The 17,042-nt window shown below is 44.9% G+C and overlaps 1 protein-coding gene across 3 annotated transcripts in view; it reads right to left on the reverse strand.

Moving 5' to 3' along the window:
* Positions 1–4,526: 4,526 nt before the first annotated feature.
* The window catches only part of RGS19 (regulator of G protein signaling 19), a 60,366-nt gene continuing 47,850 nt past the window's right edge, over positions 4,527–17,042 (reverse strand). For all 3 annotated transcript variants that reach the window (XM_087962407.1, XM_087962406.1, XM_087962408.1), the window contains exons 4-6: positions 10,881–10,955; positions 8,360–8,594; positions 4,527–5,347 (exon numbers count right to left, since the gene is read on the reverse strand). In XM_087962407.1, the coding sequence (XP_087818533.1) occupies positions 5,159–5,347; positions 8,360–8,594; positions 10,881–10,955 (499 nt within the window). In that variant the 3' untranslated portion in view covers positions 4,527–5,158. The remainder of the gene's footprint in view (positions 5,348–8,359; positions 8,595–10,880; positions 10,956–17,042) is intronic.

Raw genomic sequence — 17,042 nt, forward strand, 5'->3', positions numbered from 1 at the left:
AATGGGTGGAAACTGAACAAGGAGAGATTCAACCTGGAAATAAAGAGAAATTTTCTGACAGAACAATCAATCCATGGAACAAAGTTTGCCTTCGGAAGTTGTGGGAGCTTCATCACTGGAGGGTTTCAAGAAGAGGCTGGACTGCCATCTGTCTGAAATGGTGTAGGGTCTCCCGCTTGGACGGGGGGTTGGACTAGGTGACCTATAAGGTCCCTTCCAACTCTGTTAATCTGTATCTGATCTGAAATGATGACGGCATTGAAAAAAGTGACTTATGACCGTTTTTTAAAACCCTTGTTACCATAGCAATATCCCCAGGGTCACGGGATTCAAATTCGGACGTTCTGCGACTTGTATTTATGACGGTTGTGCGGCGTCTTGGAGTCACATAATCCCTTTTGCAACTTTCTGACAAGCAAAATCAATGGGGGGGGGGGGGGAGCCAGATTCACTTAACAACTGTGTCACTAATTGAACAAGTCATAAAATGGGGCCAAACTCACTTTATCTGCCCCACTTAGCAACTTAGCACTTAGTTTGGGCTCAAATTGCAGTTGTTAAGTTGAGGACTACCTGTAGTAAGCTTATGGCTCGCTTGCATTATGTAAACCCTGGTAATAGATTAACCCAACGAGTAGGCTGAACTTGTTGTGTGTGACCAAGGTTTGGGAAAATAACACACGATTTGCGTTCAGTTGAACATGAGGCCATACAATCTGCAGTTCTGAGGTAACTTAAATGTCTCCAAACAGGAAGATATGAAACCATGAGCGAGGGGGACATAATTGGAGAAGGCCAGGATGGGGCCCTTGTAGGCTGCCTCATCTTAAGTCAATGTTTTTTCAAACTTGGCCACTTTAAGTTGGGTGGACTTCAACTCCCAGAATTCCACAGCCAGCAACCAGCCTAAAGCAGGACCGACATGGCCAGCTGGGGAATTCTGGGAGTTGAAGTCCACCCATCTTAAAGTGGCCAAGTTTGGAAAAAAAACGCCATTTTAAGCCATCAGATGTAGTGAGGAAAGTATGAAGAAGGCTAAAATGTTTCCTAAAGTTATTTTTTTGGGGTTTTTTTGCTCTGACTTTTTTGACCCAGCTGCCATGCCAAAATAGCAGTTTGGTGGTTGTCAAATCCTTCCTTCGGGAGCCAAGTCGAACATCAAATCATCCCTAGAAAAAGGAAAACTGATGGCTAGATTCACCCAACGTATTTATTTAGGATCCAATAGGAGCACAGGGGCTCACATGGTTACGATGCTGAGCTGCTGATTGGCAGGCTTGTGTTCGAGCCCCTGTTGCTGCCAAGTGGCGGGTGAGCTCCCAACACTCGCTCCAGCTCCTGCCAGCCCAGCAGTTCGAAAGCGGGCGACCTCAAGTAGATAAATGGGTACCACTTCGGCGGGCAACTTAATAGGGACGTGAAAAGAGCCCCCAACTAGGTGTCTCCCAGATAGTGATGATGTGACTGGAAAATCCTTTTGACCCGGAAGTTCTTCGGTGCAAATGCAGTAGTTCGATGAAGTAATTTACACCAAAAACTAATTTAATTAAGGTGAATCTCGGTTAGATTTTTGGGGGACTTAGTGTGTTATTCCCATGCAGACTGTTTGGTTAGTCACCAGTGAATATATTATGTGGATCAAGGAAAATAATTTAACTCAGTAAGTTGAAATCCTCAACTTACAACCACTTAGTGACCAAGGTTACACAACAAGAAAGTAATTTATATTCATTTTCTACACTCTATTGGTCATATGATCAAAATTCAGCCGCTTGGCAACTGGCATATATTTATGACGGTCGCACAATCCCGGAGTCATGCGATCACCTTTTGACAAAACAAAAATTCACTTAACAACTGTGTCACTAACCTAACAACTGCAGTGATTCCCTTAACAAATGTAGCCAGAAAGGTCATAAAATGGGGCAAAACTCAGATAACACTGGTCTCACCTAGCAACCACAATTTTGGGTTCAATTATGGTTGTACGTTGAGGTCTACCTGTATATTCAAACCTTCCCTTGCCTAGTTTCAGTGGGAAAATGAAAAGCCATGGGAAATATACAAGAAAGGTCTTTGTTACTCTTTCCGAGATACCTTTCAACTCAAAGCTACAATGAGTGGAAAACCTTTTTCTTTTTTTTAAAATGCTGAGAGTTTTGCAGAAGGAAAGATGGGTTCAATATTAGAGAGGAAAGGATTTGACATTACAAATGTCAACACACAAATCACCAGGGCCACTGCTGGGTGTATATGTGGCCAGATTTCTGCAGCCATTTTGTCCCTGCGCCAACTGGAGAAAATGCCAAATACGGCAACTACAACATTTCAGTCCGCAGATCCACTCTCAAGTTCACTGTTTATATATTTTGCGAAATAATAATATATATTTACTGTATCCCAAAGCGTTCTCATTCTTACTGGAGCTATTCAAGATGGGGAAAGTAATTGGATCCATTCAGCTAATTATGAAGTGTGGTTAATTCAGCGTGATTTCAAAGTTGTGTGTATGGTGGTGGAGGTTTCTGGAGGCAAGCTGTTCCACTGGTCAATTGTCCTCACTGTTAGGAAGTTAACATTCACGAGTGAGGGAATTCCTAGAGAGCACTGGTCTAGTGGACAGTGGCTGAGAAATAACATGGTTTGGTTCAGGGGTCTCCAACCTTGGCAATTTTAAGACTTGTGGACTTCAACTCCCAGACTTCTTCAGCCAGCTTCTTATGTAGTGTAGCTTAAAGTTGCCAGGGTTAGAGACCCCTCGTTTGGGTGGCAACCTCAAGAGCAGAACAGGGTGGAGTTTGCACCATCCAGAGATGTCTCATCCCTTAACAGGGATCCAAACTATACCTACAATGAAGTGTAATGATCCAGGAGGATAGGCCCATCCACCAGATCCATCTAACCATTCTTAGACCATCTTAACAGATAACCAGAGTTGGAAGGGACCTTGTAGGTCATCTAGTCCAACCCCTCATCCAAGCGGGAGACCCTACACCGTTTCTGACAGATGGCAGTCCAATCTCTTCTTGAAGGTCTCAAGGGATGGCGCTCCCACAACTTCCAAAGGCAACTTCTGTTCCATGGGTTGATTGTTCTCACTGTCAGAAAATTTCTCCTTATTTCCAGGTTGAATCTCTCCTTGTTCAGTTTCCATCCCTTATTCCTTGTCTGGCCTACAGGCGCTTTAGAAAACAGCTTGACTCTTTCCTCTTTCACTGGATCCTCGGGATTATCAATAGAAGCAGAAGATAGAACTGTGAGGCCTTCGTTGCTCTCTGAGCTTGGTTGTTTTCTTGCAGATGTTTCAAGACCCAATTAGGTAACATCACCAGTGCAGTAAGGAGTGGGGTTTATAGAGAGGACGACAACGATAATTACGGTGTCCTTGGTGCTGTCTGAATTTGGTAACCGCTGATGTTACCTAGTTGGGTCATGAAATGCAAGAAAACATTTCATGACCCAACTAGGTAACATCATCAGTGCTAGAAGGGGTGTGTGTTGCTCTTTATATACCAGTGTCTTGCCCTGTCAGTGTTGGTGGGAGTGTCCTTGGTGGCTCCTTGATTAGGTTATTTATTATTGGATTGTTAGTGGACTTGGTAATTGCTTGACTGTTTACTTCACTCCCTTCCAACACTGATTATGTTACCTAGTTGGGTCATGAAATGTCTTCAAGCTCAGAGAGCACCAAGGACCCCACAGTCCTTCTATTCTGCAACCCATCACCCTCCCAATATGCTGGCACTGGCAGTTGGTACTACAGAACTTTGGGTCACCTGGAATGGCTGTCCCAGCGTTACGGAAGCAGCCCAGAGCTCACCGCTTCCACAGGATCATAGATGTCTCTGGAGATTCTCAGTCATCCAAGGTCCTGGGCTAGCATCAAGGCAACTTGAGAGCTCTGAGGGGGGGGAAGAGGGAACGAAGCTGGCAGAGACAGAGACGGAGGCAAAGCCTGGGCCGCCCATCAGCCCTCAGGTGGGGAGCCAACAGCCCCCAGGTCTGGAGGTGGCTGATGGGAGAAGAGCAGGAACAGCCGGGCCCAGTGCCTGACATGCAGATGCACAGAAGGCAGAGGAGAGGAGAGCATTGGAAATCTATGGGCCGGTCCTTGGGACGGAAGAGCCACCGCTGCTAGCGAAGCCCCACCCTAGCTCTGGGGATAAAAGGCAGGGGGTGGAGATGAATAGATGTGGTAGACAACTATTCATCCCCCGGTTGGATGGACTTGTTAGCCTGTGTTGAGAGAGAAACTTTTTGCCGGGGCTGCTGGCGCTCCATTTTGAGGGCTGACGGACGGCTCAGGTTCCACCTCTGTCCCTCTCTCTGCCAGCTCTCTCCTTAAACCAAGGAACCATTGATTTGAATACAGAGGGCTTGTCGTGTTTGGGGAGCTGGGTCAGAACCTTGGCTTTCTCTCACAGCTTCCGCATCAGAGCCAAGAGGTCCCCTGCTTCCTCTCCAACCGAGGTGAGGGAACCCTACCTAGAATAAACCGTGAACGGAAAAAGCATTCGAGATGCGGAAAACCTGAACGTACTTTTATAACATCGGAACGTCTCTTAATCCCATTAACGTTGGCCTAACCACCGTTTCCCACGCGAACCATCTGAGATCGTTGTGTCTACAAGAACACCGTGGAAATAATTCTTAATAAACACGGAAGGAATTTAAAAACAAACACAGATCCGAGAGATCGAAACGTTCAGGAGAGGTGGGGGGCTTTGGCCTGAGCAGTTTCTTCTGCCACGTGGCCCCAGAGAACAACCTCCCAATCCGTTGTTGGTCGCTTGCTCCGTTCAGCGTTCTCCATCTCTTAAGCTGGGGGGCCGACCCAGATTCTGTAATGGAAGTAGAAGCCTGAGTTTGGAGTTCTTGATGGCGGCTGGCATGGGCCCCTTTTCTGAAGGAAGAAAAAACCGGCAGGAAGTTGTGGAGTGACCTTTCCAACGACGGGACTAGTGTCTGTGGTCAGAACCGAGCTGGGTTATGTCTTCAGTCTATTTTGTTCTGTAAGCTCATTTGGGAGATATATATATATATATATTTATATATATATATATATTTAAAAGAAGAAGAGGGGGGAGGAATCCAATAACACCTGCTGTAGGAAAGGAAATCCTTCGCTTGGTGTCTCTATCAATGGTAAAGAAAGGGCTTAAGACTCCGAAGACGACCGAGAGACATTCTGGACCAGAGCTCTGTATATGGCTGAGTTCAGAAAACGGGGGTAGGAGTCCCTGTGCATAAGCGTGTAAATCTGTAGCTGCGCATCGTCGAAGGTGTGCGAGGAGGGCTCCTGCATCTTGCGGTTGATGCCTTCACGGACACGGGAGTCCAAGCTGACCTGAGGAAAAGGAGGGTGGACAAAACACGAGAGATGATTTGGGGGGGCTGTCAATCAAGGGAGGGTCAGCTGGGTCTGGTGGTTAAGGCTAAGAAGCCAGGAGGCTGGGAGTTCTAGTTCTGCCTTAGACTTGAAAGTCAGCTGGGGGACTGGGCCAATTACCAGGGGACTGAATACGCTAGGCCCACCTTAGGCATGAAAGCTGGTTGAGTTACTAGACTAATCACTAGGAGATTGGGAATTCTAGTCCTACCCTAGACATGAAAGACAGCTGGGTGACTTTGGGCTATTCTTTCTTTTTCAGCCCAACACACCTCCCAGTGTAGTTGTGGGAAGAAAATAAGAGGAAGAAATTTATCAAGAATTTTCTTCTTGGTTCTAGATTGGATCTATATTGAACGATCTTACGCTTGTTAGTTCTTTTTCTGTCCTCAAGATGCTTTGGAGAATTAAGTCTGTCCCCTCTTCATTGTGACAGCCACTCAAATATTGTATGGCAGCTATCATGTGACCCCCCTAATCCTCTCCTTCATTAGGCTAGACATATCCAGTTCCCTCAATTGTTCATCATACAATTTAGTTTCCCGATCCTTTATCATTCTTGCTTGTCTTCTCTGCACTCTTTCTAGTCTCAACTTCTTTTCTTGATTATGGAAACCAGATCTGGATGCAGTATTCCAAGTGTGGCCTCATCCCTGCAGTATAAATCTATAGTTGTCACCTTTAACGCCCTTCATGGCTTGGGTCCGGGTTATCTGAGGAAACATCTCTTGCCAGTCACATCTACCTGACTCATTAGAGCAAGGAGGCAGGGAATGTTGTGGGTCCCACCCTTGAGGGAGATACACCTGGTGGGACCCAGAAGAAGGGCCTCCTCCGTGGTGGCTCCCTCTCTCTCTGGAACATCATTCCCCCAGAGATTAGAACAGCCCCCTCGATAATACTCTTCCGGAAGGCGCTGAAGACCTGGTTCTGCCAGTGGGCCTGGAGAACCCAGAGCGGGATGGAGCCCATCAAATGGCTGGCGTGATCTGCTGTCGTCGAGGCGGGGTGGGTGTTGTTGGTTTTCGTTTTCCCCAAATTTTGTTCTATTGTACTTTACTAATTTATTTGATTCTTTTTGTTAGTTTTTATTGTTTTTTATTTTTATTTTTGTTTTAAATATGGTTTCACATTGTGTAAGCCGCCTTGAGTCGCCATGGGCAAATAGGCGGCAATATAAATCAAATAAATGAATGAAGAAAGAAAGAAAGAAAGAAAGAAAGAAAGAAAGAAAGAAAGAAAGAAAGAGAAAGAAAGAAGAAAGAAAGAAAGAAAGAAAGAAAGAAAGAAAGAAAGAGAAAGAAAGAAAGAGAAAGAAAGAAAGAAAGAAAGAAAGAAAGAAAGAAAGAAAGAAAGAAAGAAGAAAAGAAAGAAAGAAAGCAGGATTATCACTGCTTGTGATAACGAAGTTATTATCCCTCTGTTGATGCAACCTAGAATTGCATTGGCTTTTTGAGATTTAAACAGATTTAGACCTACTATGACTGACGATATGTATGCAAACTCATAAAACGTTTTTGACGCTTGGCTTGAGGCTCATGATTTAATTAGGGCAATTGCCGGAATCCTGACAGCCTACCCATTAATATTAATAAGCATCATGTGATCAAACATGAAGGAATTTACACCATGTGCACAATTATTAGGCAAGTTTTGTTTCTGAGGATTAATTTTATTATTGAAACAATTACAGTGCTCTCGGTCAATCCAAAATGTCAATAAACTCCAAACCTTGAATATTTAAAGAAAGTAAGAGCAAGGTTTTGGCTTTCTTAGGAAAATATCTACGCGTGCACAATTATTGGGCAACTATTAGAGGGCAGAATAATTATGCAACTAAATGAAAAATGAAAAAAAAATTCCCACCTCACTCATCTGTGAAAGTGAGAATAATAAACAAACAATTCAAAATTCACCAGTAAACATTTCTGACATTTCAAAAAAATAAATAAATACAGGTTGACTATTTGCAATAAAATGTTTTGACGATTCTGGGATCACACCCCAAATTTTTTACCAATTTCAAGGGTGCTGTGTGCCTCTGAAAGACTTTTTGCAATGTTTGACTTTTTAAGAGTCAGTTAAATCTCTTTTTTTGGCCTGTTTTTGCCTGAGGAAAAGAAGCTGCCTGATAATTGTGCACACCTTGATTAAAGGGTGTTGACCTCCTTAGGCCACACCCTCCCTCGTTATACAAACGAACACCTCCTGATATGCTTACATCCATTAAGCCAGAGGTCTCTCTACACTTGGCAACTTTAACACTTGTGGACTTCACCTCCCAGAATTTGGGGACGCCTGCACTAAGCATTCCAGTTTATACAGCTTGGACGTGGAAAATAGGCATAAAAATGATGATGTGGTCAAAATACTCACTTGCCAATAATTACACAGAGCAGTAATGGCGAACCTTTTGGTTGTGGTGTGCCGAAAGCACACAGTGTGTGTGCCAGCAATGTGCCCTCACCCTCCCTGCGCATCATCTCTCCCCCGCTCCCTTACCTACACGGCGCATGCGTGCGCCTCCCAGCTGATTTTCGGCCCGTTTGAGGCCGTTTCCGTCCTCCCGGAGGCTTGAGGGAAGCCTCTGCAGCCTTGGGAGGCCGAAAAATGGGCCTTCCGGAAATATATGGGTTCCTTCGAGCCTCCAGGAGGGTGAAAACGGCCTCAGACAGGCCGAAAATCAGCTGGAAGGGCGCGCACATGCGCAGTGCAGGTAAGTTTGGCTGGGGCTCGCGTGCCCGCACAAATGGCTCTGTGTGCCACCTGTGGAACACGTGCCATAGGTTTGCCATCATGGGCATATAGAGTGTAGTCTTCAGGTGGAGTGAGAAAACCTTGGAAAAGTTTCTGGACTGCAAAGAGGAGAAGGACCTGGGGACTACCAATTACCATTTGAATTAAAACCGGTATCTGCATTTGGTATCTGAAACATTTTGGGATGCTGGAATAAAATAGGAAAGGCAATACCTCCTTGGGAGAAAGGATGGAGATATAATCTTCATAGATCACCCGCGCTTTCTCGTCGATGGCATGCTTGTTGCATTCGCTTTTGAGTTCCTCGCAAGCTAACCAAAAGAGCATATTTTCCTCGCTGTATTCAGTCCGTAAGAATTCCCGAAACACGTTCCTGCCAGCTGGGTTTTTCATCAACTTGTCAAACGACTGAGACCAGCCCTTGACTTCTTCGGTGGTGGGTTTGGTGCTGAAGTCACAGGAGCCGCGATCCAGCAGAAACAAAGCATGGTAGAGTGAGTCATAGTGGAAAGAAGAGGAAGAGGAGGAGGAGGAGAAGGAAATGTGTTATTGGAGCGAGATTTTGGTAATTCTTACATAATTTCTAGAGCAGTGTTTCTTAACCTTGGCAACTTTTAAGACCTGTGGACTTCAACCCAAATAGTTGAAATCAACTTCAACAGTTGAAGTCCACATATCATCTCATCCCATCTCACCTCACAACCAGTTCAACTCAACAGTTTAACAATTTAAGACCACCCGACTCAATTCAATTCAACTCAATCAGTTTAACACACCTCACCTCAATCAATTCATCTCAACTTCTACAACTGAAGGCCACATAACTCAATTCAACTCAACCAGTTCAATTCAACAACACGATTCAACAGTTCAAGTCAACAATTGAAGTCAACTTCAACAACTCAAAACCATACAACTCAACTCAACCAGTTCAAGTCAACAGTTGAAGTCAACTTTAATGATTGAAGATCACACAACCCAACTCAACCAATTCAAGTCAACAACACAACTCAACCAAATCAGCTCAACAGTTGAAGTCAACTTCAACAACTCAAAACCAACTAACCCACAACTCAATTCATCTCAACTTCCAAGTAATACGTTTCCAGAATGAATAATCCAAGGCAGTCATATTCAATCAAAGTTTGTTATTAGAAACATATTAACAGTTCGACAACACAACTCACCTCACCTTAACCAGTTGATCTCAACAGTTGAAGTCAACTTTCATAGTTGAAGCCCACATGTCTTAAAGTTGACAGGATTGCGAAGTAGTGCTCTAGAGCTTTCACGCTCCTTTACTGGAGGCTTTCAAAAACACCCTACAGGTAGTCTTCAATTTACAGCTATTCGTTTAGTGACCACTCAAAGCTATAATGGCACTGTAAAAAGTAGCTTAAGATTGGTCCTCAATCATCACAGTATCCAGAATTAGCATGGACTTTGCCAATTTGATGCTTTCCTAAATAAAATAAATTGTTTTGGAAGATGGACTTTGCTCTTTTCTTTTTAAATGGATTTCACCACTTGAAAACCTGATACCCGCCCCGTCCATTTTTCGGACAGTTTTCAAAACACAGCCCGGAAAACGGCCAAAGGTGGGGCCAACCAGTGGTGGAATTAGTCCAAACCGGTCAGAAATGCTGAATCCCACCTTTGCCTTTGAGGCAAGTGGTCGGGAGGTGGGGCTGGGTGTGATGAGTGACGTTGAATTGGCTACACCTACCCAGTCACATGACCACCCGGCCACACCTACCCAGCCAGAGAACCGGTTGTTAAATTATTTAAATCCCACCACTGATGAAGGGGTCCAAAAACACGTTCCTTAAACCAGTGATCCCCAACCTTTCTTATGCTGCGGCCCGGTATCCCCAACCTTTTTTATGGCGCGGCTCGGTACCGGCATTAGCTGGGTGCCGTCATCTTTTTTTGATGAAAAAGTGCTTCCGGTTAGCTTTCTACCCGGAAAAGCTCACCGGAAGCACTTTTTCATCAAAAAAAGATGGCGGCGCCCAGCAAACCAGCGGCCCGGTAGGACTTGTTCCACAGACCGGTACCGGTCCGCGGACCGGTGGTTGGGGACCCCTGCCTTAAACAATACGGCTAAGTTCAGCCTAATTGTTCTGGGTTTGTACAACCCATTTCAACCAACCAAACAAGCTGACACAGCACAAGAGGCCACCATAAACCTAACCCTGATTTCAAACCAAGCAAGCTTCTTAAGTGTTTTTTCCAGTTAGACTGGTCTATAAGGGCAACCTAGTCTACCCAAGAATGGGACAGAGCATACTGCTTCCTCTTTCTTAGTCTCTCCCCTGGCATAGCCGACAAAGTGAGGAAAGCCCGTGGCTTAGAGGTTAATACATCTAACTAATATGCAAGTAGCCTGGGTTCGAATCCCAGAAGGGTATGGCTAGCTAATGACAGCTAAACAGATTTATACTAGTCTCCCTTTATTTCTTTGTTGGTAAAACAGAAATTCAACACAAACAAGTTTCTTGTTTATTTGTACAATGCCCAACAGGCAACAACTCTGGGCAACTCGCCAAGTCAAACTTCGGTAAAAGGTCTTGCAAACCCATCTGACCAGATCTTCAACTGGCCTGGCTTGGATTGCGGTGTGAATGCAACCTGAATCTGCAGCCAGATTCAAGCAGGTTGTGAGAATGCCACCAGACAGGCGGAACAAAAGAGTTTCAAGTGTTGCAAAAAACAAACACACAATAAAACTCACCAGGATTCACAGTTTGGAATGGTCTCCAATTTCGTTTCACGAGATGCTCTCCAGGCCCTTTCCCGGTCTTCATTCCTAAATGATGCAAAAAGAAAGAAAGAAAGAAAGAAAGAAAGAAAGAAAGAAAGAAAGAGAGAGAGAGAGAGAGAGAGAGAGAGAGAGAGAGAGAGAGAGAGAGAGAGAGAGAGAAAGAAAGAAAGAAAGAAAGAAAGAAAGAAAGAAAGAAAGAATAAGAATTCTCTGAAGATCTGACTCCAACACCGTGGCTTTATCAATTACAGATAGTCCTTAACTTACAACCTTTCGCTTCGTGATCGTTCAAAGTTACGACAGCACTGAACAAGCGACTCCGCGTTGATTTGCCCGCTTGAAAATCACTGCACAGCATCCTCAGGGTCAGGTGATCAAAATCCCAAGACACTTGGCCAATGATTCGTATTTATGACGGTTGCATTGTCCCTGTCAGGATTCCGGCAGTTCCCCCAATTAAATCATGAGTCTTGAGTCAAACTTACGAAAGTTCAAAAGGATTTATTGGGAGTTAAACTGTCCAGCACTGCCTGGGTGTAGCTGACTTTGAGACACCTCATTCATGGTCACCCTTGACCCTGGTCTTTCCCCCACCCCCTGGATGTATATTCTCCAATGGGACACCTCCATAGCCAAGAGTCATCAATCATGCTCTCCAGTTAGATATTTGCGCTGCAGAAACTTCGGTCACCTAGTTACTATCTTTGAAAAACTATTTACGGAATGCACTTTTGGTTTCCAAGCTGCCGCACTGCTCCCCCCTCCCTTTCTGTTGGCAGCTCTAAAAAGACCATAGAAATATTTTATGAGTTGACAGTCCCTGAGTCACATGACCCCCTTTTGTGACCTTCGTGACAAGCCACGTCAAGGGGGAGGCCGGATTCACTTAACAACCATGTTAACTAACTTTATAACCATAGCGATTCACTTATCAACTTTGGCAAGGCAGATTGTAAAATCGGACGAAACTCACTGAACGACCGTCTTGCTTAGCAACTGAAGCTTTGGGCTCCATTGTGGTCGTTTAAGTTGAGGACTAACTGTATGGCTGTATTTTAAAACATTCAAGCGAGGCAGTTTGGTGTAGTGATTAAGCCCCCAAGCTGGGAACCAGGAGACTATGAGTTTTTAGGCTGGTCACTGGCTGGGAAATTCTGGGAGTTGAAGTCCCAAACATCTTAAAAGTTGCCAAGTTTGAAAAACACTGGCCTAAGCGAAGGATTTCTCAAGCAATTGCAGACCTCAAGAAAGAGAAGACAATGTTGTCACTGGCACTTCAAATTCTCTTGGGTTGATTAGAGATTTACGGATTGTTAATCTGGAAGGGACCTTGTAGGTCATCTAGTCCAACCTTCTGCCCAAGCAGGAGACCCTACACCATTTCTGACAGATGGCAGTCCAGTCTCTTCTTGAAAGACTCCAGTGATGAAGCTCCCACAACTTCCAAAGGCAACTTCTGTTCCATTGGTTGATTGTTCTCACTGTCAGAAAGTTTCTCCTTATTTCCAGGTTGAATCTCTCTCCTTGATCGGTTTCCATCTATTATTCCTTGTCAGGCCTTCGGGTGCTTTGGAAAATAGCTTGAGCCCTTCCTCCTCTCTGTGGCAGCCCCTCAGATATTGGAAGACTGCTATCCTGCCTCCCCTGGTCCTTCTCTTCATTAGACTAGACATACCCACTTCCTGCAACCGTTCTTCATATGTTTTAGTCTCCAGTCCCCTAATCATCCTGGTTGCTCTTCTCTGCACTCTTTCCAGAGTCTCAACATCTTTTTTTTTTATAGCATGGTGACCAAAACTGGATCCAGTACTCTAGGTGTGGTCTTACTAAGGCTTTATCAAGTGGCATTAGCACCTCACTCAATCTCAATTGTATTCCTCTGCAAATGCAATTTAGGATTGCATTGGCTTTTCTGGCCGCTGGTGGACACACACTTAATAGTTGAGAACCACAAAGCAATCCAGGGAAGTTGCAAACAAAAAATAGTAGGAAATGAGAGCATCAAATTCAACGGAGAACAGAGGAGGTGGCTGAATTAGGCAAGAAAAATCAAACGTGCAGTCATTGCACTGATTATAACCAAATCCCCAGACTGCTAATTGCACTGGTGAAAAAGAACTGAGAATAATTAATTGTCTGCGAACGGAATCTGAATTAATAGGGCGATGATGTGGCTTCCAGGTTTTTTTTTTCCTGCCTCAATTTTGAGTCTTGTCTGCGTTGATTTTGCCAGTAGATGTCAGGGTACCCTCAAATATTTAATCAACCGGGAAGAGGAAGCAGAAGTTGGAAGTCTATAGAGACAGGAGAACATTTCTACTTGTGTTGTCAAGTATAGGTGGTCCTCAATTTACAATAATTGTTTAGCAACTGTTGCTAGTTACTAGTACCGCTTTATAAAGCCTTAGTGAGACCTTTCCTGGAATACTGCATCCAGTTTTAGTCACCACGCTATAGAAAAGATGTTGAGGCTCCACCGTTTCCCCGAAAATACGACCTACCCTGAAAGTAAGTCCTAGCTTGGTTTTTACACGTGCGCCCAATATAAGCCCTATCCCCCAAATAAGCCCTGATTAAGTTCCCGCCACTCCAGAGTGGACGGGTAAAAATTAACCGTGTGTGTGTGTGTAGCTGCCCTACTACTTACCTTTGGACAGTTGTAACCAGGCCTCGCACACCCTGACACCTGCCTTGTCGGCCCATTTCTTCTGCAGCCGGCAAGGCTTTCCTGAAGGCCTCTGTAGCTGGTAACAAAGCTCTGGATCGATCCAGAGCTCTGTTATTGGCTGCAGAGGCCTTCAGGAAAGCCTTGCCGGCCACAGAAGTTCCTGAAGGCCTCTGACAGCGAAAAGGAGGCTGGGGGCAATACGCACAAGTGAGGTTGGTCAGTGGAGGACATTCCCTGAAAATAAGACCTGGTGCCTTTTTTGGGTGGCCAAAAAAATAAATAAAGACAGGGTCTTATTTTCGGGGAAACACAGTAGAAAGAGTGCAGAGAAGAACAACAAAGATGATCAAGGGACTGGAGGAAAAAAACATATGAAGAACAGTTGCAGGAATTGGTCATGTCAATTTAATCAAGAGAAGGACTAGGGGAGACACGATAGCAGTCTTCCAATGTTTGAGGGGCTGCCACAAAGAAGAGGGAGTCAAGCTATTCTCCAAAGCAAGGGTCGCCAACCTTTTGGTCCTCAGGGACCACCAAACTCATAATTTTAAATCCCAGGGACCACTAACCAGTTCTGTGGGTGTGGTCTAATTTATGGGTGTGGCTTGGTGGTCATGTGACTGGCTGGGCATGGCTTGTATGTAAATATTATAAATATTTATATAAATATTGATTTTTTTTTTAATATAAAAAAGCAACTTTTACTCAAAATCAGGCAAAGCAGGCAGGCAGATTGAGTTGCTCACAGAATCACAGATTCATTCAGAGATCTATCTATCTGCCATTGGCTAGCTCAGTCTGTCACATAAAATTTGCTTGCAAGCAAATTCATAACATTTGCTAGCAAGCAAACTCACAAAATTAACTCACAACACGCCATGTATGTAAATATTGAATTTTTTATTAAAAAAAAGAGCAACTTTTACCCCAAATTAGGCAAAGCAGGCAGGCAGATTGAGTTGCTCACAGAATCATTCAGTGATCTATCTATCTGCCATCGGCTAGCTCAGTCTGTCACATAAAATATGCTTGCTGTGAGTCTGCACTGAATAATAGAAACTTCAATCCTACGGGAGGTTCGGCTGTGCTTAAAAGCAGAGCCAAAGATCTAAAGACTAGCTAGAAAGCAAGAAATCCAACCATTTCCTGTTTCCTTGCTAATCTAAATCTCCCGGCACAGCAGAACAGCTGATGGTCGGAAAAAGGAAAAATAGCAATTTTGTCAGGCAAGTTTGCCGGGTAAGGAGTGAGTGGGTGGGGAGGGTTCCCGCGGGCCATGTGGGCTGCGCAGCCTTGTGTTTCTGCGCAGCCTGGATTAATTGCTTTGGGGGGGAGTCCTCTGGGGTGACATTTCTCTGCGGCCCACTTTGGACCGCTACTCTAAAGCACCTGAAGGCAGGACAAGAAATAATGGATGGAAACTAATCAAGGAGAGAAGCAACTTAGGACTAAGGAGAAACTTCCTGACAATTAGAACAATTAATCTGTGGAACTGTTTGCCTCCAGAGTGCTCTATCACTGGAGGCTTTTAAGAAGAGTCTGGATAGTTTGCAATGGTATAGGGTTTCCAGCTTGAGCAGAAGGTTGGACTAGAAGACCTCCAAGGTCCCTTCCAACTCTTATTATGCTGAAAAAATTGACTTGTAACCGTTTTCCACTTATGACCATTGCAGCATCTCCAGAGTCACATGATCAAAATTCAAAGGCCGTAAAATGGGGCAAAATTTACTTAAAAACTGTCTTGCTTAGGGACAATTTTGGTGCTCAATTGTAGTCGTAAGTGGAGGCTTTTAAGAAGAAACTGGACTGGACTATTTACCCTGACTACTATAGATTTAAAGAGACACTGCAATGCCTGAGCTGGATGATTCCTGTAAGCAGGTTAAACACCAATAAAGGAGAACATTTGTAGCTCAGGGTTGACATGAGGGGTCCTTGGTGCTCTCTGAGCTTGGTTGTTTTCTTGCAGATGTTTCATGACCCAACTAGGTAACATCATCAGTGCTAGTAAGGAGTGTTGTTTGCTGTCAGTTTATATTTTGGTGGCTTGCCTGTCGGTGCGGGTGGGAGCGATTTTAGAATTTCTGCTATTTGCGGATGGCTCTTTGGCAGTTTCTAGATTGGGGTATGGTTTACTTGACTGTTGTTCTGACAACCTTGATGATGCTACCTAGTTGGGTAATGAAACGTCTGCAAGAAAACAAGGAAGCTCAGAGAGCACCAAGGACCCCTTAGGTTGGATGTGTTTCATTTATACCAGAGTAAGACCTTCTCTGGCCCTGTCTATTTTGGCCACTTCAGAGCTCCTGCCATTCCTGGTTGCTGAGGACTCCATCCTAGCATTCCTGTGCTACGGAAAAATCCTCGCTATTTATGAATATCGAGACATAAAAAGCCAGGGACGGGTGACGGGATTAAATGCACATTGAGCTAGGAAATGAGGGCATTTCTTAGAAAAGCCCAGGAACAAATTAAATCAATAGGGAATAACTCTAAATTGAAAGCACTTTGACTCAGGCACACGCAGAGAACAGGATGCATTTTGCAAAGTGCAAATAGGAGACACACACCATCTGTTCAAATGACAATGTTCAGAGTCACTTTGTGAAATGCTCCAGGCAGCCTCCATGAATAAACACCGCTTAAGCCCAGGGTACAGAGGGGGTATTCAGCAGGTTCAGACCAGTTCTGGAGAACCGGTAGCGGAAATTTTGAGTAGTTCGGAGAACTGGCAAATACCACCCCTGACTGGCTCCACCTGCATCTATTCTCTGCCTCCCGAGTCCCAGCTGATCGGCTGGGTCTCCTTTGGTTGCCCTGCACAGGAGAACGGAGCTGGAAAGCAGGTCAGTGGGGTGGAGAGGGAATGGGGATTTTGCAGTATCCTTCTCCTGCCACACCATGCCCATCCATCCACGCCCGCAGAACCGGTAATAAAAATGTCTGAATCCCACCACCGCCAGGGCAGGTGGCACAGGAGGATAAAGGGAGTGGTTATAATAAAAGAACAGAGCTGAGTTTCTATTTATGGCCAGCCCTGGGCAGAGGCTAAACTAAGAGCCGTTCCTTGCAGCTCGTGTTTTGCACCGTGCAAAATGACCGTCGTGGTCTCACCAGTGGTGGGTTTCAAAATTTTCTCCTACCGGTTCGGAGAGCATGCTTAGCGTGCGCGAGGAGGGCTCAAAGGCTGCCCTCTGTGTTGACGCTGGTGAGTTGAGCTGGGTTTTTTTACCTCAGCTGAGGTGCGGCAATCCACTCTGCCGTGTGACTCAGCTGAGCTAAAAAAAAAGGAATATAGGAGAGGTAATGGCTGGACCGGGGGCAGCCAGAGGTGGTATTGCTGGTTCTCTGAACCAGTGATCCCAACCTTTTGGCCGCGGCCCGGTACCGGCATCAACTGGGCGCCGCCATCTTTTTGACGAAAAGATGGCGGCGCGCTCGTGAGCTTTTCGGGTAGAAATGGC

Source organism: Notechis scutatus, chromosome 3, assembly GCF_049901735.1.
Source record: "Notechis scutatus isolate UNSWTSFEM ecotype Mainland chromosome 3, rNotScu1.2, whole genome shotgun sequence".
Lineage (NCBI taxonomy): Eukaryota > Metazoa > Chordata > Lepidosauria > Squamata > Elapidae > Notechis > Notechis scutatus.